The sequence below is a fragment of the Falco cherrug genome, chromosome 2, assembly GCF_023634085.1.
Source record: "Falco cherrug isolate bFalChe1 chromosome 2, bFalChe1.pri, whole genome shotgun sequence".
Classification (NCBI taxonomy): Eukaryota; Metazoa; Chordata; class Aves; order Falconiformes; family Falconidae; genus Falco; species Falco cherrug.
In genome coordinates, this window is record NC_073698.1 from 9183148 (window position 1) to 9206128 (window position 22981).

The 22981-nt window shown below is 39.6% G+C and overlaps 1 protein-coding gene across 1 annotated transcript in view; it reads left to right on the forward strand.

The window, feature by feature from the left end:
* Positions 1–22981, forward strand: part of TMEM135 (transmembrane protein 135) — a 189654-nt gene that overhangs the window by 59422 nt on the left and 107251 nt on the right. Inside the window, exon 5 of the mRNA XM_055701808.1 lies at positions 16583–16648. Within this exon, the coding sequence (XP_055557783.1) occupies positions 16583–16648 (66 nt within the window). The remainder of the gene's footprint in view (positions 1–16582; positions 16649–22981) is intronic.

A 22981-nucleotide genomic window follows, 5' to 3' on the forward strand; every position in this document is an offset into this window, starting at 1 on the left:
GAAGTCATTACTCTGACATCTGAAACTGAGGTAGCAATAAAAAAAATTATCACAAACAAGACAGCAGACACAAATTATTTTGTGTTTATTGCTGGGTGGCCCTTTTGAAACTTTCCCAAAGTTAATTGGTTCCAGATATTTGAGAATTGAAATTGTATTATGACAAATTTATTTCTGGTCATATTTAACTTGAGTCTCCTCAGTAAGGCTGGCTTAAACAAACAGAAAAGTTGTCAACCCACTCACTTCTGTCTCCAGTTTTTGTTGTAGTAGCTTTAATCCTAGTGATTTGGTTTAATAAAGACCACTGAGAAAACAAACACTGGTGGTGACTGCGCTGCTCTTAAATTATTTATCATATCTCTTAAGGTTTTACTGTGGCCTAAGTGCTGCTGCGTTAGCTTAAATTGTTCACAGAGATGTCGTGTCGGGTTAAAGGCCTGTGCAGAGTTTGCATGTGCATGTGAGCCGCGTTTCTCGCAGTCTGCGATGGCAGCGGCCGTGCTGACCTGTGAGCGCCCAGGGCAGGCTGAAACACAGGGCCCGGAGTTTCATCCTCCACGTGTATCGCAGCAGGTATCTGCCGCGCACAGGGCGGTCTGGCGGAGTTGTTGGGGGGATGCAGGTGTCCGGTGAGACCGTGGGTCTGGGTTCGTGACGGGGTGGTTGATGTTGCTCACCTTGGGCTACGTGTGCTGGGAGCCCAGGGGCAGGGTGCGCAGCACCCCAGGTTCTTCCTGTGGGTTGGTACCATGTATTTTCTGTAGAAAGTGTAGCAGACAGAAGTACAGCTAAATAGCATATTAAGTGCACGTTACATACGTTGCCATGTATATGTGTCATATCTATCCTCCTGTATTGTTGTGTACTGCCATTGCTGTATTCATTCAATGCTTATTCAATATATTGACTATTCATATGCCACTATTGTGTAACAATAGCTTTTATTTTTCCCTTTTAAAACTAAACCTAGTTAAGGAAAATGTAAAACCGAAGTTACCTTCGTATTTACCGTACCTATCTATCAATACATACCTCAAACTTTTTTTGTTCCTGTGAGAAACAAGCACTTTTTCAAATTTGCTGAGCTTTCATTACAGGTGTCGAGCTTTACTCTTGAAATACTTTCAACATCTAGAGTTAGAAATAGATAAAGCTGTTTCTAACAAGTACTGAAAATCTTGCAATGGTAAAGTAAAAATTGGAATTTGCTAAGAATTAAGTTTCTTACAATGAAAGGATCTAATTTGTATCTTGGTATGCCAACTCCTTGGAAAACAGTCCTTTTCCTATTAAAGATTGTGCATTGTCACCTGCGGTACACTTGTAATAAGATACACAAAATACACACATAAAAAATACACATTTGTATGTATGTATGAACTTTAAAAACACACCTGATGAAAGGGAAGAGAAAGCCTTTGTCTATGTGTCTTCCAGAATCAGCAGTAAGTAAAATGTTAAAGGAAATGTTAGATTTGTGTAGGAATGGCTTTAATTAATACGAGTCTATGTTCTGTAAACGTTGTGTTTGTAAAATTTATGAAAGAGCACTAAACTGCATTAGGGTAATTTATGGACCAAATAAATGTCAGTTGCAAAGGTAAACTAGTGTAGGAAACAGTGTAACTAGGTTAAAAAAAAAAGTGAAGAACTAGGGTAAACTGTAAACTTTGTAAGAACAGTGATACAATTGTTTCTTTATATCCACCCAAGCAAGTATAAGTTGGTTTACAATATATTTATTAACAGTCTCAGACTAGTAAAACAACACTTACAGAGCGATTTTGGACACTTTCCAGCATGCTGTTTTGTGTAGTGACAAGTTAGGCCAGTCCTTTTTTTTTTTTTTTTTTTTTTTTTTTTTACCTTTAATAAGAAGGGGCAGGGGAAGGAATCTGTGTTCCTGGGTCCTTTATAAGGCTGTTAAATTTGCCGTTTGGCATTTCTGAGCGGTGTTTTGCATTGTGCTCAATTAGTGCAGACGAAGCAATTGAAGCACCAGTTTCAGAAACGTACCTAATTACTATAAAACACTGAGAGATCCATTCATTCTGCGTTTCTGGCTCCGTGGGTGCCAGCCACAGAGTCTCCAGCAACTTCTGAAGCCTAATCCCGATTCACTTCTCCAAGTTTCTGTGGCACTTGCATTTTGGAAGCTGTAACGGGGTCTGGCTGTTAATGGTTGTGTGTTGCTGTGCCTCCCATCTGCAGTATGCTACAGTGGAAGTGAAAGCTTGTGCATAGGAAGAGATTGAGAAAGACCTTCTGTGGTAGGAGTCTGAAAAATTAAAACATAGAATGCCACCTCCTTTTTCGGGGGGGGGGGGAGAAAGGGCCGAAGGGTCTTTTTCAGTTATCAGGGCTCTGGATCAATTTTTGGAATAGGATTTACTTGCAGCTGGTACTAGCCATTATAATTTAACGGCTGGTTTGGTGGCAGACCTCTCCCAGCTTGATGACAAACCCTTTCCCATTAGCCTTTTTTGGAGACTTCTGGTTGATTGCTTATTTTTTTAAATAGCTACTGGGCCTTTAAACCAAGACTTAACACGGATGAGCATCTGCTGCTTCCTTTGATAAGACCTGTTTTTGAAACAACAAAGCCATACCTTGCTAGTTAAAGCTGTTTTATCCGGAGGCTTTTGTAAAATGGTAATTCATCCATCCCTCTTCCTATGGCATGAGGGAGCTGACTGCTCTTTGAAAATGTGCTGATACAGATACTTGTGTTGGTGCAAAGCCTGTAACACAGCTGCATCTGAGGAGCATCTTACTGCTGACAATTCACGCTAACAATCTTTCTGATGTTTTGATGGTGCAACTCCTTTAAATTCCAATGAAACCCGTCAGTTTCAGCAGCTTCAGCACCAGGGTTATTTTTTCTGTACATAATGTCAGTGAAGAGTTGAGACTTTTAACTTCTGATAGATGAGAGGTAAAAGCTTGCAGTGAAGACCTGGCCTGACACGTGGTAGTTTAACCTGTTGTTAGCTGCTCTTCATGTTTGCAAAACAGATGCAGCATTTCTTCAGCCATGTTTTGAAAGCTTTCTAAAATGTGAGCCCAGATGAGGCATCAAACAGCCTGATTTATGAGCCCATTTGGTGTTTCTGCACTCATCAGGATTAATTTGCTCATTTGATGGGGAACACGGCATGTTTTAGGCTCAGTTGATTGTCTGCCGCAGTGTCTAAATTGTTTTTATTATTGCTTACATTACTTACGCAGTTCCTTCTTCTGTAAGGATATACTTCTGTATATACTTTTCCTCCCAAGAGGTATGAGCTATTATTTGGCCATGCTAACGTACGAGATGTTCAAATGAACATGCCTATCCGTGCAATCCAACACATTTTATATAATGGACCTACTACATGTATTTGGTTCCTTAAGCCTTGCCAGGAGTAACTGTATGTTTTGTTCCTCATCGAAAAGCCTCTTGGTTGTTATTCTGTACTTGGTTAAAAGTGTTTGTTGTGAATCTTAAAGTCTGTGGAGTTTTTTTAGCTTCCTTATCTGTTTGTCATAAGGAAAATCAGTCAATGTAGGGTGAATAATAAAGTAGTCTGGTGAAGGGATTCTGTGGTTTGTTGGCCTCTGAGGTGGGGAGCAAGAATTTGAGCTTAAATTTAAATTGAAGTTTAAGCCATTTCCTCATTGCCTTCCCTACTTTCCCAAAGTTGTGGTACAACTCTACATCCAGACCTTCCAGAAAGCTGGAGAGGGACTTCTTACAAGGGCATGTAGCGACAGGACAAAGGGGACCAGCTTTAATCTGAAAGAGGATGGGTTTAGGTTAGATAGGAAGCAATTCTTCCCTGTGAGGGCAGCGAGGCGCTGGCCCGGGCTGCCCAGAGCAGCTGTGGGTGCCCCATCCCTGGCAGGGCTCAAGGCCAGGCTGGACGGGGCTGGGAGCAGCCTGGGCTGGTGGAAGGTCCCTGCCCACGGCAGGGGGTTGGGACTGGATGGTCTTTAAGGTCCCATCCAACCCGAACCAGTTTATGGTTTGATGATCACTTGGAGTAGTGTAGCACCATGCTGCAGTTTCTGTATTTGGTAAAAGTAGCAGATGATTTACTGGTGATGCTTCCTGTATTATCCTAAAAAATGTGCAAACTCAACTGCAGGCTTACAACTGCCTTGCTTTGCCTTTGTGCTGTGGGAATGTCACATACTGTGTATTGGGATATGCAAATTTCCTATTTTCATAAATAAGACATTTTATGAACGGAGCAGACTTATGACAGAATATACAAACCTACAGTAATATACCATTAGAAATTCATCTGCTAATTCTTGTAACGATTCAATTTAGTTCTGGTCTTGTGCTCCAGACATAAAATTTGAATGCAAGGTTTTCCAAGTAAGTGTTTTCCAAGGTTTTTTAAAATAAGAATTTAATGGTAATGTCCTTGTCTACAGGAATTGTGTGCTGGACAGTGTAGCAAATTCATCATGAATAAAGTACTAATTCTAGAGAAGAATTTGGTTCTAGAATGATTTGGTTAGTATAATATATATGAGATTTTTTTTTAAAATGCTGTATTTTGGGCTAACATTTCTAGTTCAGTACGTTGTAAGATTTCTGTTGACTTTGTTGTGCGGAAAGTTTGTTTCTTAAGCAGGTTTGGGGTGGTTGTTTTTGTTGTATTTTTTTTTTTTTTTGTAATGTCAGTGCATTTTACTCTTTGGATTTACTGTCTTACTGGAGAGAATGGAATCTTTGGTATCATTGTCACAGGAAATGTGAGATGTTTCTTCAATGGCCACATTTGTAGTTCAATTCAGGTTCTTATTTTAAAAGGTGATGCTGGTGGAGACCTGTGCTTAACACAGTTCTCATGTATTTTAAGTAGTTGATATTTAAGTTCTAGATTCCTAAAGCTAACTTCAGGGATAATTATTTTTACAGATGTCATGTTTTTGTTCCTAACGTGATACTTCAGCCTTGAGGTTACATATCTTGCAGTATAATAACTGAGAATGACACACTTTGAAATAACAATACTTAATAATAAAATTGTCTGTGTTGTCATGAGAGGAATTAAATTTGGAGTGCAAAATACTGTTACAGTCATATGGCTCATTTCTGTTTGTAGGAAGAATGATTTTAAAAACGGGACAGAGAGATTTTTATGCCAAAGTGTGCATCACATTTTTTTTCTACATTATATTAAAGTTTAAACTTTTACAGAATATCCATAGGATATCAATCCTATAGAGATTAATTGTTGTACTAATGAGGTGCTTGTTTAAATTCAGTCTGTGCAAGGGCATAAAATGGTCTTCAACTGTGCAATCGCATAATGTCTTTTCCTTGGGAACCTTGTGTGTTCCTGGTAAATGATTGAAGATGTCTTCTTGATTAGCAGCTGCTCGGCATTTTATTTTAACCATGACCATTGGTGTGTGTTCAAAACTTCCTTTAAATACAGGTTATCAGTTCTTCCATGGGCTTTTCTCTGGTGCTCATCAGCTGCAGTCTGTAAATACTTCACAGACTGAAAATTTATCCTCATCAGTCAACTTGAAAGTGGCAAATATGGTAACCATTTTAGAAATGAATAGTTGACTGGAATTATTTACTCTGATGGTGTTGGAGAAGTGTTTGATAACTTAGTGTGATTCAGTGTTAGAAAGTGGAGACATTTGCCCCTTACTCCTTTCGAATTTGTCGGCTTATATTTTTTAGATATTGGAATTTAGGTGGTCTGTATGTTCTCAAGGCAATGAATGGAAATAAATGATTCAATATTATTTATGACTTTGGGAGGTACGTGAAAAGTATTACTCCTCTTGTAGAGGAGGAATTGCCATGGCAGTACCATCAGGAGTAGATTTTTAGGATCTCTTGATTTCCCACTTTTGGGAGAGAAGATCATAGTGTGCCTACTTACAGAAAAATCCTTTGTATTACAGTTGTCTTGCCTGATGTTGGATAAGAAGAACAAAAGCTAGAATCCAGCTCTTTTGTATGAACTTTACTACTTTTACCAATAATCTCATTGTGGTTGTTCTTCTTTCTTGTGATTGGCCTTCCAAGTTTTAGAGAAAGTGAAGAAGGGGTTTGACAGACTTGGGGTTGATTGCCACATAGCTTTATTTCCCACTTTTGCCATTGTCCATCGTGATCGTCCAAATTCTGATGAAAGGCTAATATCCTGGGAGACCACTGATACGCAATAGTAGAAATTCAAGTCTCATGTTTCTTGTGTTAGAGTATGCTTTGTTAGAGTTTTTTCCCTATATAAAAACATGCCCAGTTATTGTTAGGATTACAAAGCTAGTTGGCTTACCAGGTCATGATACACCAGACAAAGATTTTTCATAGTGTTGAAGTCAATTCAAAACGGTAATTTTGGCGATTGCAGTATTGATGAGAAGGCCTGGCTGAAAGCCTCTTTGCATCTAGTGTGTCTGAGGACACGGGGATTGTAGCCAACTTAGTCTCAGGGGGTCTAAGTCCGAGTCTGGCTGATGCCTTGGTTTTTAAAGGCCTTTTACCAATTCAGCTTGCTAGAGGTACTTCCTTCTGCTTTGACATTTGGTGTTTGTCCCCCAGTTCTGCTGCTGGGCTGGCTGCAGTAACTCATCGGTTGGCAGGATCGGTCCTGTTAGCTTCCCTTCGTGGAAAACGTTTAAGAGCAGGAGGGAGGAGCACCCAGCTCCTGGCATGACGGAGGCGCAGGAGTGAAGTGTTTTACACTTATTTACTATACATGGGTAAATCCAGTGGTTTTGCAAATTCAGAATTTTTTAGCCACAAAATGAGAGGTAGTGAGTTCTCATAAATTTTGTGTTGAGCGCATTTGACAGACCTTAGAACTTCAGTGTTCTATGTTTGCATAAGGTTTTAGTGATTGTGGGTAGGTGTTCCGTCAAAGCCTGGGTTATTAAAAAGCAAGGCTTCTGGAGTACAATCGCGTTGCGGCTTCTGTCAACAGTCTTAGTGTTCAGAATAGATGTGGCCCTTCTGATATTGCATGTGAAGGAGAAGTGTGGCTTCCTTCTGAGATTGGTCTTGTGATAAAAGCTTCCTGCCTTTCTTGAAAAGAGCTAACACTATACAAGTGTGCTGTGCTGTGGGACCGGCACTGCTGGCAGGGAAGGCTGGTCTCAGGCCCTGGAGGTACCGCTGTCCTGTCAATGTTGAAGAGAGATGCTTGGGAAGCAGAAATCTTGCTTGATTGGTTTCTCCGAAGTAGCTTCACTTGAAAAACCGTTGAGGATTATGCAGCCTGTAAGTGAAGATTTCTATTAGGTACTCTTGGGCAAAATATAAACAGCTTTCTCAAGAAGGGGAAGAGGTTGACCAGTGCTTCTCCCAGCTCTGAAAATACTGTTCTAAGCCCTGGAATGTTTAGCTTGCCTTAAAAGAAAAAAAAGTTGAATAATAAAAAATAATTCAGCTTAGTACATTATGTTAGTAGTTAATTACCATTCCCCATATAATAAGTGACTTCCTGAAATTTCTTGCTGATTATTTTGTATTAAGTGGTTTTAGTCACTTACAATCAGCATTTGATTTATTTATTTATTTTTTATGGACAACAGCATGAGATAACCTAACAAAAATGAATTGGTGAGATTTTATTTATCTCCAGAATACACATATCCTTTGTTGAAAACAATTTAGCTGTTATCCAACACCAGTGAAACTTTTCTAGACAGAAGAGGGAGACATTTTTATAAGCTGTCCCAAAAATGAAATGGCGTTAATCTATGTGTTCTGTTTCTAATTAGTTTGGAAAGATTGTGTGACATACACATGTTTAAACAATAAGGTTGGGAAGTGAGTAGAGTGTCTCGCTCAAAGTAGATGTAGTCTGTAATACCTATTGTTTACAGTGTGGTGATGATAAATGACTAGTTTGAAAATGTTTTTTGGGTTAGATCTGTGTTAGTTTAAGTCATAACTCTGGGGGTAAATTACAATACATGGAAACAAACCAGTTGAGACAAAGAAATTTTTGTTCCATTTGCAAATACTGAGAGCTGCTACTTAGAATTGCTACCAGTGGGAAACGTAAAAGATGAGGTAATCCCCTAAAGAAAAGGGACCATGGCTGTGACACATTGAACAAATCGTGTAAAGCTTGTAGGGAATGCACTGAACTGAACTCCCTCAGAGCTCATGCTAACCAGAAATTCTGGTCAGTGAAGGCAGGTAACGGTTGGACTTGCTGATCGCAAAGGCCTTTTCCAACATAGATGATTCTATGATAAAGGAATTTGTAAATGACTGTATTTAAATTAGCCTGGGATTCCAGAATGCATGCTTAGGTGATGTGAAGTAAAGCTTGACTTGAAGTAAAACCAGCTTGGCGGTCATAGTGAAACTTAAGAACATCTATGGTGTGAGACCCACGGCTGCTGGGATAACTGGCTGGTGTCATTGAGTGTTTATGTCTCTGCCTGAGAACAGGGAGGGATCAGGGGGTCTCTGGATTTTGCTCTCAGTTGTCCCAGTGATCCACTGAGGATCTGTGGGTATCAGTACAGACTCAGGGGTGAAGGGGTGGAGAGCAGCCCTCTGGAGAAAGGCTTGGGGGTACTGGTGGATGAAAAATTGGACATGGCCTGGCAATGTGCACTTGCAGCCCACAAAGCCAACTGTCCCCTGGGCTGCATCAACAGAAGTGTGACCAGCAGGTCGAGGGAGGGGATTCTGCCCCTCTGCTCCGCTCTGGTGAGACCCCACCTGCAGTGCTGCATCCAACTCTTGGGGCTCCCAGCATGACAAGGACATGGACCTGTTGGAGCGAGTCCAGAAGAGGCTGTGAAGATGATCAGAGGCTGGAGCCCCTCTGCTGTGGAGACAGGCTGGGAGAGCTGGGGTTGTTCAGCCTGGAGAAGAGAAGGCTCCGGGGAGACCTTACTGTGGCCTTTCAGTACTTAAAGAGGGCTTAAGAGCAAGATGGGGTCAGACTTTTTACCAGGGTCTGTGATGACAGGACAAAGGGTCAATGGTTTTAAACTAATAGAGGGTAGGTATTAGGAAGAAATTCTTCACTGTGAGGGCGGCGAGGCGCTGGCCCAGGCTGCCCAGAGCAGCTGTGGGTGCCCCATCCCTGGCAGGGCTCAAGGCCAGGCTGGACGGGGCTGGGAGCAGCCTGGGCTGGTGGAAGGTCCCTGCCCATGGCAGGGGGGTGGGACTGGATGGTCTTTAAGGTCCCGTCCAACCTGAACCTGTCTATAATTCTGTGTGTCGTGCTGGAGTTCAGTGTAGCTGTGGGTCAGGGCAGTGTTGCCCTGTTATCCTGACACTTGGTGGCTGCATCAGGCTTGGGCAGAGCTCTTGTTTCTCCGCCTGGCTGTTCTGGTGGCCCGGGGCCAGGCAGCAGCAATGCCCCCCCATGTGTCAGTTCCAAATGGGATGGAGGGAGATGGGAAGTCCTCCCACTGCAGGGATGGTGTGGGATGAATGGTTGGGTGCCTGTGCTCATTCTCACCATTTTTGAGCTGGAGATCTGTAGAGTTCTGTGCCCCCGAGTCCTGGGGGAGCACTGGCTACATGCAAGTATGCTCATATATTCCTGGGCTAGCCAGAGTGGTCTTTCAGCTCTTATCTTTTATTCTATCTGGCAGCATTACTAATCAAAACCATTTTTGACAGTTGTCATGTCTTTCTGCAGGCTGGCTTGCAGCTGTTTTCTGTCCTGCTGCTGCGTGATTGGAAAGGAGGAGGGTTTTGGGTGGCTTCAGTGGCTCGTTTCTCAGATGCAGAAATCTCTGCTCAGTGCTGGTGGCCGGGCAGGCTCGCTTGGACCTCCTTTCTTTGGTATTTCTGTCCAGGCAGAGGAGATTAAATGGCCTCTTTCTCCAGTTTCCCATGCTGGCTGCTGGCCTGGTTCGTGGGTAATTCAGTTCATGAGCATTATAGTGCCGGATTTTTTTTTTTCCCTGGCTTCCTGATACTTAGTTAATTGCAGTGTTGAGCTGTACGGTTTGTGCAGAGAAAACTAGAAAAAGGTGCAAGCCAGTTACAGGCTGGGACCACGAATCCCAGTGTAAGATGCCAAACATTTTTTGGGAGGAGAGTGGGAGGAAGGAGAGGGAGAAGAACAGGTGAGAAGAAGTCTGAAGAAACAAAATTATCATAATCTTGGCAAAAGTTACAAATACCACAACTGCAGGCTACTGGGTTCAGATTAAGATAAATAAAGAGTAATGCTTTTATTTCATCCTCTTGGCAGCCCACAGTGTTTGATTATTTTTGTGCTTGGTTCATTTGTTGAGTGTGTGTTCTGCAGCTTTAAGTTTTAAAGCTCTTTTAGGGAGAGGCTGAGGTTCCTGAGCTGGTCTGCATCGAGGGGGTGTTCTTGCAATGCAGACATAGCAAAGGCTAAATGCAAAGTCCAGCACTGTGATATATGTTATCTTTCGGGCGCTATGAAGATCAGGGTAGTTTAGTTAGGTAGTAGGGTAGAGGTGAATTAATTCATAAAAGAGTTTATTAACCCTGAAAGTGCAGATTTAGTTCAGTGAACAAATGGAAATTTGTTAGTGTAATAGAAATGACACTGACCTGATCAAATATTTGTGTGTAAATTTGCACTTACGTTTACGTGACAAATCTGCAAATATTCTAAGGAAGGAGCAAGATGTAGCTCAAAAAGAGCTGCCTGTGCCATTAATCTTGTTACTTTTAATACTGGTTTGTTTGTGCTGTATTAGGGTTGAGTTTCAAAACCCCAGAACAGTTAGTACTTTTGCTGTTTAAGATCCATGGCTGTGATCCGTGTGCTTGATTTACTTTCTACCCTCTCATCTTCAAGCTGCTCTTGCCTCCTCCCCCATAAATAAGAGCAGATTTAGCCCTTCTCTTGTGCATCCAGAGCTTCCACGAAATACGCCCGGAAGCCACTAATTGCTGGGGCTTGGGAATATTGCAGATGTGTGTCCTTCTATTACCTATGTGCATCTTTATTTTCATTTGGGGGAGGCAGTAAAATGTGATTTGTAGACTAGGAATTGTATTATCCTTCTAATAAAGGTGCACAGATGTTGTATAAGTAACCGGAGGAAAGGGGGATCAGATATTATGGAATTCAAAGGTGAGTGTTTGGTGCAGTATTTTCTCTGGGTGTTCACATTCTGAAGGCTGAAAAGGGGAAAAAAATCAGAGAAGTTTCAGAAAACAGGTGCGTGGCTATCCTGAGCTCTGACAATTATGCTTATTGTTGGATTTAAATTGTTTAGTCTTTATAGAGTTCACAGTTGCTTTTATAGAAGGTAAGTAGTGATTTGTTCTGCTAACGGGGTGAATGTTAAGAACTTGTGTCTCACGGATGTCAAGTGTATGCTGATCTAGTCATTGCACCAGTAAGGTTCAAATAGTAATTCAGTAATTAAGGCAGAGACATTCAGACTTCTTTAAAAAAAGTGAAAGACAGAGTTACATGGAGTTCACAGATGTAACACTGAATGAATGAAATATTTTTAATGGTTTTCCAGAAAATACAAATTTAAATACATCTCTTTAAAAGCATCTGTTCAGCTTCAGTGTTGTATTTTAACATATTTAAAATATATTTTAAATTCATAAAATATATACAATAGCAATAAATTGTATACTGGTATTACAGTAATGTAATCAAAAACTGTAACAATAAATTAGCTCATCAGTGAAGTTAAATCTGACATCTGGGGTAAGGTTTGGATGGAGAAGGTTGCCTTAGACTTGAAATTCTGTGGACAGAAATCAGGGAAAAAAATATTCCAGAAACTTCTTGTATATTTTCCTATTCGGTATTATTTCTGAATCTCGCCACATCTGTCTTTGATAGCACTCGTGCTTGTTTTCGAAAGCTGTGTGATGGGTAGCTAATAAGGACTATTAACAATAGTTAATTTGCAACATGAAATCAAGTTGAAAAATATTACTGATGATTTTGGACAGGCTGTCAGGGACCTTTTTAAATGTAATTTGCTTTTCATGAAGAAGCACAATTTTTACAGGCCAGAACTGTCAGCCAGCTATTGTAACCAAGATCAGCAAACTTAATAGGAATAAAAAAAAAAGCCTTTTGTGTTATTCCATCCATTTTAATTCTTATAACAATTTGCACCATTTTCATTTTAGTTAAATCTGTAAATTGCTCTGAATGACTACCAAAGATCTGTGCCTTTCAGAACATTTCTTTAAATAGAATATTTTTTTTTTTTTAAATGCACCTTTGGAAGTAGATGCCAATATCTGTCAGGTGATTAAAAAGCATGCATTTCCAAATTAATCAATGTGCATTAGCAGTCCCCTCCACTGCTCGCATTTACAGTTTTAACTTTGGTAAACCAGTAACTATTTTGATAAAGTATTATAAACCCATTTTATTTTTGTGAATACCTAGAAAATTCAAAACATCTGGAATCTAAGGTGCTGGGTTTTTTGCTATTTTCCCTACAATTTCTATCAATACCGCACAATTTGAATAGAAGCGACTGCTTGGTTGGAGAGGGAGCAGTTGGTCGTCTTTGGAGATGGCATCGGAGCTTGCACAGCGGTACAGGGTGGTGAGATACATCAGGCTGCCATTTCCCCTCACATACAATGTAACACAGTATAATGAAGAACAATTTTGGGATTTAGCTTGGCAACACATTTATTTCACACTGAGATCACTGAAACCACGTGCTGATGATTTGCTTTCTTACAGATTTCCGACTCCCATCCCCAAACAGAAGTATCTGCAGGCATTGCCTAAGCCTGTGATGATCCTTACTTAAGGCTTATTCACAGCGAACTGAGTGCAGATAAATCTTACATTTTTACAACTTGATAAAAATCCGATTATAGTGAAATATTAAATGCTAACAGAGGCAGAAGCAGTTGAAAATGATCTAAAGTCCTAGTTGGTGGTTTCTTTGGAGATGCTATTATTATTTCTTAAATGGACAATTTTACTTTTTTAATCGGTTATCCTGACGTGATGATAAATATTTCCAGTCTTTTGTATTTCATAGTCACAGTTACACATCCTAGCATAAAATAAGAGATTATTTTGGTATTTTCAGTATTAAAAAATTGACATAATTTATGCTGGTTTTTTGAATTAGGAAGTGATAAATGCATATAAAAATCTGGCATTCAGTGGGAAAATATCTACTATAAATACATACACAGATTTTAGAAGTTATTTTAAAGTTGTTTAGAAGGATTGAAAGGGCTGATACTGCAGCCAGGTAATTCAACTTATTCTAAATGCCATGTAACTTTGTGTGTCTTTATTCAAGGATACTGGGAATTGTGAACCAAAAGAGCTGTGAAAACTGTTCTGGGGGGAGAAGGGCAGTTTTGACCTGATGCTTAAAAGTATGCTAAACTTTTCTAATATAAATCTATTGCTGAAAAAGTCAAAGGTGGTTGTTTTTTTTAAAAATTAGCTAGCCTGTGTTGAAAAATTGTGACAGAGCAGTACTCTGCATGTTTTTATCAGATTTAATCCAATTAAATAAGCAAACATCCCATTTCAATATACGTAATACTTTTTAAAAAAAATATTTAAATTTGTGACATTGGCGTTCAAGGGATTTAGACTTAATCAATATTGGAACAAGTTGCATGAGAATATTATGCAGCATGAATATTGGCTGTTATTGTCCTAATAACCTTGGTAAATTTAAAATTAAAATCCAAGAGTACACCAGGCAAGCTGTGTTCAATAAACTGGATTTTTAGTCAAAGTAGGTTTGATTTTTTTATAGGGATCCTTTTAATATCAGCAAGTTATTATCACACCCAGCACTTCAGAAAGTTTAGGAGGTGTGTGAACATACTGTCCTTTTTTCATTACTGTTGTGGGTTTCTTCATTCATGCAGCTTCCCACCCCCCCACTCCCCACCCCCCTATTCTTTATGGAGCATATTCTTTATGGAGCATTAAGTATGATGGAATTTGTCTTTAACATTTCAAAAAAATAGAGTATTTTGGTACGTTTATATTAAGTTTCTCCACCGACGTGCTTGTTCCTCTGTATCTAACCTGTACAGCCTGAATGCCAGCAGGACTCTGTGGTTTTTGGGGGATTTCAGTGTGGCTTGGCTTGTCACAGCTAGAAGCCGCAGAAGGAAGGATGGCCTTCCACTTGGCTGGCATAAAGGATTTCCACCGCTTAAGAGAATTTGGGGAATTGGGCTGTGCTTCTTTGGAAAGCACAGAGAATTTGCAGGTCATCTGTAAATTGTTTTTTTGTTGTGTGTGTTTTTGTTTGTTTGTTTGTTTGTTTGTTTGTTTGTTTGTTTGTTTTAATACTGGAACAGATTGATCAGAGTGGTTGTGGGACCTCTGCCCTTAGAGGTGCTGGAAACATCTCCAGCCCTGGGTGACTGGCTCCAAGGGGCCCTGAGTAGAACCTGGTGGCCCCTGTTTGTACCTGCATTTGCAGGGCAGAAAAGGGTAAAGATGGAAATTAAAGGCAGTGTGGGAGTTTGTCCAAACCAGAAGTGTTACAGAGAAATGCAGATTTTAAGACTGGTCAGATTTTCCTAGCCTGATCACTTTTATCACTAGTCTGTGTGATGTTACAGTTTTGTGAAGGTGTTAAAGAGACGTCTGAGCCATTTTGTCTTGTTCTTCTTCCACATAAGACGTTGCCTTACTTAAATCTCAGCATGTTGTTCACACTTCGTTTTCTTTGTAGAAAGGATACAAACTTGAAAGGTTTTCTGCTGCTGCCTGCCTCCTTCGCCTTAAACATCACACCAGCAGTACGCAGGAGTCTGACCACTTTTTTGAAAGATGAACTTCTTGACGCATCCTCTCAGATTTTGCATACCTAAAAACCTGATAGCTCTTCCTCCAGCTTTGTCACTGTCAGTGCATGGATGGCTATAGGTGCCCCCACCCCCCCCATGCCGGCTGGGTGGGCAGCTGTGATTGTAGTGCTAATCTTCTGAGTGATACTGGGCGCATGAAGAGTGGCCCATAAGAGGACATGTATGGTGCTAGATCTGCTGCTGCTGTGATTCTTCCTTGTGGCTGAATGGTTTTGACATCTGGCATTAACGGTGTGAGTGCAAGTGTATTAGGGGAGAACTTTTACTAGTAGATGTGAAAAGAAAGTCACACATGCCAGTAGTTTTCAAAAGAAACAAAAGCAGCTTAGCTGTATTGACAGAGTGTTCAATTCGGTTGAAACAGCCCTAAAAATGTTGGTGAAAGAAACCAATTTTGGGAAATACAAAAGGTTGTATGAGGTTCCCTTTATCTCTCAGAGAAGAAGGGTTTGAAAAGAACGGCGCCTGGGCATTGCCCTAGGCTGTCATGGGTGTAAACATAGTGATGCATTTTGCAGTCGGCGTTCTTCGCTGGGGGCTGGGGGGAGCATAAAGTAATTAGAAGCTCTTTTATAATGTTCTTTCCTGCAGGCAGTTATTTAGAAAAGAGTGAACCCCACTTAATCTGTGTCTAGCAAGACTGAGGAATTCATCTTAAGAGATGCCTTTGATATTAGTTTGTTGAGATACAGCTGTCTTAAGGTAGTGTACCATAAACCCAGCCAGTCTTGCAGTCACATTAGTACTGAGCTGCTTTTTTTTTGTTTGTTAAATCGCTATTTAGCAAGATAATCAGCTAGTACAAACTACTTTTATTTCTGAATTTCTAAACATTTTTTGAAACAGCCTGCTAATTACTTTTTAACATGGATCCTTGAAGTTAGATTTTATTTTTTTTTATTTTATTAGAACCAGATATTTAAACCACGTTTCATTACAGTTGAAATTGAAGCTGGCTTCACTACTTGCTGTGGAAACAATGCTTTAAAACAAATCTGTTCTTGTGTGCACTAATGTGCCAATCTGTGATTTTACGTAACCAGTGAATTTTGTCATGGCTTTTGGCAACCAGCTTGTAGAAGGAAAAGTGATAACAGAATGTTTTTGTACTGTAGCCTGCATTAAGAGTCAGTAATCTATGTTTATGTCAGAAATATGTGCTAATTGTCCCACTGGATTAAAGAAAGGATGGGAAAACTTAACACGGTAAGGTATGCAACCTAACTAAAGATTAACTTTATTAAAGATTTCCCCCAAGTTGTGTTCCCTGTCATTTGCACATGAGAATGTTGTGTTTTCTAATGTCACCATTATTAAAAGTTCAGAGGGCTCGGGTGCTTTTAGGAAGAGAGTTGCATCATACTCTTGTTTTTTGAGACTTGTTTGTTAATTGAAGTGTGTCATATTAAACAGCAATTTTAAAAATAAATTGGTTGCATGAGTTGTAAGATACTATATAGCTATTTTTTCCATTAGTATCCCAGTTTTACCTGACAACTGTGGAAGACCATCTTATGTGGCTGAGCAGCTCTGAGCTGGATGAAGGGTCTTGTGTCGCAGGAGGGACTGCACACTGTTTAGGGGGTTACTTACGCTGTAGACCAGAGTCCTTGATAGACTTCTCACCTTGCAGTAAACCTTTGCCTAACCTGTGCAGACTGTTCTAAATAACTTACTGAAATGATTCATTTGTAAAATGGTGCTAAAGGTAGCTGATACCTTAAAAAGTGTTGAAACAGACACTGGTGATCTGGGGTTGTCTGTACTTAACTAACCAATTTGTGTGTGTGTTTGTTGATGCAGGCAACAGAAACATTGTTCCGCATGGCAGTAGCAAGAGGAGCTATTACACCTTTAAGACATGGAGAAGTAAGGCTAAATATATCTCTTTTTTCTTTTTTCTTCCTTTTTTTTTTTTCACATGTGATATAATGTTTTATTAATATGATGCTTTATAAATTCCTGAGAGTAATACTGTCTGCAGGTAAGTGAAGAGGGCTGGACTGTATATAACTTGCATACCTACATTACAGTTGTGTGGTGTGTTTTTTTGTTTGTTTTTTTTTTTAAGGAGAACAAGAATTTAAGGCCTGCCCAGTGGGTGATTAAGTACCCTTCAGGAAACACTCCCATTTTTCTCTCTGCCTGAATCATAATGTAGCCTTATAATAGAAGTGACTCACAGGTACGTCCTTTAGGCAGGTAGTTTTTCACTGGATTGTCTGTGTTAAAAATTGTAGAATCCAGAGAAATTCATGAGGCTGATCTTTGTTATTGAGTAGCTGCAGAGAGGTCACTTCATCTTTTGTTCTTTTCAAGAAATAGTAACTTCAGGTAGTATATGAAGTATTAAGACATGCATTATTCTATAGAGGATAAATAGATTTTGAATATCATGTTGCTCATACGTGCTTCTGTTGATGGTGAACGTTTGTTTCTTCCTTTGTGTGGTTTTATATCAGGTAAACATTGTTCTGAACATTGATGATTAAATGTCTCTAATATTAGGTGGTGCAATTTATGCTTAGGTTGAATTTAATTTTAAAAAAAATACTATAGTCAGTCATGACACTGGAAGAAAGAACTGATCTGGGCATTGCCACAGCTGGATGCTCTGGTATATATAGGGTTTTAATTGTAGAAACCTCCATGTGTTTTTCATGGTAATCTGATTTTGATCAAATTCTGAGGTAACTCTGAAAAGGTCACATAGTAGGCACAGCATTCAGTCTGGAATCGAGACATAGACTTAGCCTGGGAATCCAGGCTGTGCTGTAAAATGTTCCTTCTGCTGATGAAGCTGCCTTAATTTGTCTTTAAACAAACTAGTATCTTTGCATCAGTGTGTGAAGATGTACCTGAGATTTCCTGTCCTGCCATTGTCGGTAGCTTTAGTGTTTCTGAATAGATTCTTTATATTTTTAACATACTGATGTTCATGCGTTACACGCTTCTGTAGAAAAGAAATTTCCAGAAGTCTTAGTTATGGAATATGTGTAACCCTTCCAAATTCTGTTTGGTTTTTCTCAGTGAACGGTGCTTAATTTTCTATGTTTTATTGACAAGGCTGCAGAGAACTTGTGGAATCTCCATCCTTGTAGTTACTCAGTGAATGGTGTGAATTATGGAAAAATCAAATGATTTTTTCTTTTAAATGTGTAACTAATTGTACCATGCAATGCAAAATACTGGGATGATTGCAGGCATAATGATCTCTCTTGTGAATATTGCAATGTCTGTATCTGATCCATCTTGTGTTGAGCCAGTTCAGCTCACTGATGTGGTAGAAAAAGTTTTATTTTTTTCTTCAGATATTCCCTCTGATCTTTTATCAATTAAACTGCCTCAAGGGCTAGGGAGAGCCAGATGAGAAGCAGCAAAATAAGTGGTGAGATGATGTAGCCATGGTTAGCAAGAAAGGAACTGGATGAAAGTGCATCTGTGTGATGATGGTGAACATTACATTGGCATACTGTGTCCTGTGACACCATGTACAAGGTATTCCTTGGGCTTCAGTGGAAATGCAGTTAATGCTAAGCTAGATAATTTATAGGTAAAACATTTAAGAATTGCCCAGAGTTGGTTTTTTTGTGTATGAAGGCAGTGGGAGAAACAAAAAGACCTTTTTTTTTTCCCTCTTATATTTTTATCAGGCAATATGCATAGGGGAAAAAGTGTTCTCACTCAAGGAAAATATTTTCATTAAATTCCATTGTGGAATTATAATTTACTTAGTCTGAAAATGAGGAATGATATTAATCAAATGAAACTAATTTTTCCAGAAGAAACATACAATTATCAAGAGTAATATTAAACATTTTTTTAGCTCTTCCAAGAAATTGCTGAATGTTTGCACAGTGTGTAAGTAGAAAGAAAGCCAGAAAAAAAGTTGAATATGAACTAAAGTTGACTGTATTCTGTTTGAGAAGTGTGAACTTGGCAGTGAAAATCAAAGCAAAGCCACTTGTTTATTGGAAATTCCAAACTACGGAGGCAGCGCTCCAGATGTGCAAAAGTGCTGTTCAGCTTTCATAGCAGTACTTAAAAATGTAACCCCACTTAACATTTAAGAGGAGTAAAACTGTTCAATATTGGAAGCTAAAATCATACTTGTTTGTTGTAAATTAATAAATAAACCCTGGCAATATTCTGTCTGCACTGCTGAACAGATTAATGTGCAAACATATCTTCTATACAGGCAAAACAGGGTGCATGAAAAACTATCCCTTATAATCCAGTTGTCATCACCAGGTGGATTTATAGTTTATAATATTGAATGTCTAGGGGAAATGCCTTTTCTCCTCCTTCCAACGTTTCCTCATCCACTGCAACTCATCAAGCCATTATGTATATAGAATTTTTAAATTTCTCCTTTATTATCCTTGAAGAAATTGAAAAATGAGGTTGTACTGCTTTTTGACTTTTGCATATGGTTTGTAAAGTTACTGTTGGAAGTTTAGAAAACAGTGCTGCCATAAGTCGTTATCAAAATTGGGTACATAGTGCTAATAAATTATTTAACTGTGGGATATAGATCATAGAGGTTCCTGAAGAATTTTCTCAGCGGTTCTCTTGCTCTTGGCTGAATTGAAGTCTAGTAGCATCCATGGGAGGTAATCAAACCCAGAAGCATAATTAATATGCAGGATTCAGTATGTTGTTTGTCATGTTAATTCGTTATTTCTGTCAGTGGCTTTGTTTTGGGGGTGGAGTGTGAGGCAGAGCCTTGTAGGCTTTATTTGTTTCTGTTAGTGCTTCTAGTTCCCAAAAGATCCAAAAATTGTACGAGCAGATGTGATCGCACCAGCTCTATTGCTGTGCTCGCGCACGGGAGCCTTAGGGTGCGTTTCATTAATGCTGCCAGGTTTGGGGTTGGCAGCAGACACAGATGCTCCAGCTGTTTCTCCTGCTGCTGGTCTTCATGTAGCAGGGTAAGATCTGCTGCCATCTGTTCCTTGTGCTGTCCAGCCTCTTCCAGACGGAGCTGCTATCTTCAGGGGTTCGCTGTTTATGCTTCCCGTTTCTGCGTCCCCTGGAGCTTCTGCTGCTGTGCGCTCAACCCCCTGGGGGAGAGGGAGGAGGAGGAGTGATAAGGATTGGCAGCAGTGGCTACGAGAAGTCACTGGATGCGTGGTAGGAGGATGGAACAGGCTGAGATGAAGTTTGATGACTGTACACAGAAAGAAAACTTCCCTAATCTTAATTGGAAGTGACCAGTTTTATTCCCATTGAGCAAGTGGTACAGCAAAACCAGTGGGTCACGTAAGATTTGTATGTCTTGTGGACGTCCTGAACAAGGAGGGGCCTGATCAGGACACCGATGTTCTCAGTCCCTGTAGAGGAGGGAAGCAAATGCACACAGCCCATCCAGAGATGGAGCAGGAGGATAAGCGGAGAGGGTGGAACCCTTAATGGAAAAAATACGATGACATGGACAACGGGGACACAATGGTAGAGCATGATTCCCAGAGAGCTGGAACTGATACCAGCCGTGTATGAACCCTGTGGATGTTAACTCATTCCTTATAACATCTCTATGAATTTGTAAACTGTTATAATCTCTTTTCATATGAAAAATGCTGGGAGTTCCAGGCGGAGGAATTCAGGTGTGTATTGTTTGGGTTCATTAAGTCTATCAGGGGAAAAAAAACCAAACATTGCTGCCTCAGAAGTGAAGGGCCATGCCACGTGGACCATTCCCTTCTGTCTGAAATGTTAAGGCATATGGGGAGCTTTCAAAATCTTCATGTAGTGTCTTGTGATCGTAAAGACACGGAAACAAAATTTCAGAAGAGAAGGACTTTCACAGGAGAGTTGGAGCAAAGAAAGAGCTTAGACTGATAGGGTTAATTTTATAATGCCTGCAACAGCTGAGACTTTTTGAAGAGGTTTCAAAGATGGAAATGGGAGTCTTCAGTCTGTAGCATTACAATGGAATGCCTTTAATTTGGGATATTTGGTGTTTTTTTCCCCTTCCCCCCCAGTTATACAAAAGCCTTGGTTCATGAAATGCCATGGGCAACAAGTATACCAAGGGATTTCCAGGCTGTGTCTTAAGTTTCTGAGAGGTTCAGTTGATAGCGGCGGTTGGGTTTAGCTGGGGTGCCTGAAGAGATACCTGTCTAAGGCTCTGGTGAATATTATGCTATAAAAAGCAGGCAGAGGCCAGCCGGTGTGTCCTGTCTCTCCTTCTCAGCCTATTTAGTTCGTCTCCAGGTAAGTTAGTGACCAACCTCCAACTGGAGTTTATGTTGGTTTGCTGGTGCTGACTCCTGGTTCCTTGAGAATTACCAGTTACATTGTTTGCATGGACAATATCTGGATTTATATTAGGTATAAAATGACTGTTGTCAACCACATTTGAATTATAAATAGATACAAAAATATAAGTAATTATTGTACTTCCCAGCCCAAAATTGCTTATGGTGTAATGCATGTAATGATATGCATCGCTATGGTAGTAGGTACCCATGCTTGAAAGTGTACTTTGTTGTAAGAAGGCATGTCTTTGCTTTTATTTAAAGCCAAGTTTAATAAATTTCAGAATTACATTTTCATTCGTCTGTTTTCTGTCAGGTAAATAAGGTGAAGTGCAAAGCTTTATAAATTTAGCCCAGATATCTGTAAAAAGTAATTTCTGTGACTTTTGTATTGATAGTAAATACTGATGATACACTTGTCATTATATTTTTAGCTAAAAGTTAAACAAGGGGATTACTAAGGGTCTTTAAAATGCAATTTCTTTTATATTTTTACAAGTAAACACATAACAGTGGAAACAGTGATAGGAAATACTTTTGTGTGCAGCAGTTCTGTTAGTTCCATGGGCTTTGTCCTCTGCTTTACTCTTTGCAGTTGTAACAGATGTGAGATGACATAGTCCAAGTGCCATCCGTGTAACTTGGGTTCAAGGTTTAAATCAAGAACAACTCTCAAGATAACATCAATTTGTTTTGGTCTGAGTAGGAAGGAGCTTAGTAACAGCAATGCAGTTATTCCCAAGTGAGCAAAACATACGCTTTTGTGATAAAACACTTGTTTTGATAATTCTTATTCAACAGAGTATTCTTTAGAAATCAAAACTGTAAGCTCTTTGTTATATGAGGGGACGTATGTATACCTTAGAATAGTGCTTTTAAATAATAAATTTTAAAATGTTGCTAAAAGCTTAAGATACTGTGAAAGCGTTAATTTCTTGCGTTTGTGGATTGCACTAAATGGTACATAGTAGATCACAATTCAGTAGTCACTGTAGTTACATTTCTAGAACAATTTTGTCTCTTTAAACTACATGTATGCATGGAGATATATATATATGTATCTGTATATCTGTAGACTTTTAACTGAAATTTTATCTTGTGTTCATTTTAGGAAAGAATTTCAACCTAAGAAAAGAGGGGACAATGTTCAATTGACATTACTGTTAGCTCTAGGAAGCCCTTTCTTCCCCATCCACCATGTCGTAGCAGAGTGCAGTGTAGCATCCTGGAAGCTCAGCTGTGGAATGAAGTCATGTAGACAAGAACCTTTTTTATTAATATCAGTAACTGTAATATTTTTTTTCATGAGAAGGGACTTCCTAATTTTACTTACTGTTACAGCAATTTGAACGAGATCTTAATCTTAGGACACCTCAGTCAGTTGTGTACTGTAAAGATGACGTGGAACAGAGTGTTCATTTAAATTATGGTCTCTTTTCCATATAAAGGGGTTTATTCTAGAAATTACCAGATTCTAAGTTTGATTTTTAAATTTTGGGGTTTGTCACGATGATGTTTCTGCTTGTATTTTTGGCCAGGTTCATTTGTAGTACATGAAATGCAGGAACGCTTCGTAAACCGTAACATCTTAGGTTCTGAAAAGTTCTGAGAATCGCTTGAGATTAATTTTCTTTTAAATAAAATTGCTTTGGGCACACTGTTTCCTGTGATTTCAGCTTGGGGGCATACCAGGCTTAATCACTTACAGGCACATTAGAAGCTGAATGGCAGTGGGATAGTGGACATCTGATCCCCTCGCCCTCCTGCCTTCCTATCACAAAGATGTCTTTATTATCCGGGGTTCAAAAGTTCTGCTCTCACAGAAGACTACCCCATCATCTCTGGTTTCCATGCTTTTTTCTGGAATACTTTGTTGCTGTCATGTTAATATGTGAGGAAAGATGTTTTCTCAGATTTACATAAATCTTACAGCAGTAGAGAC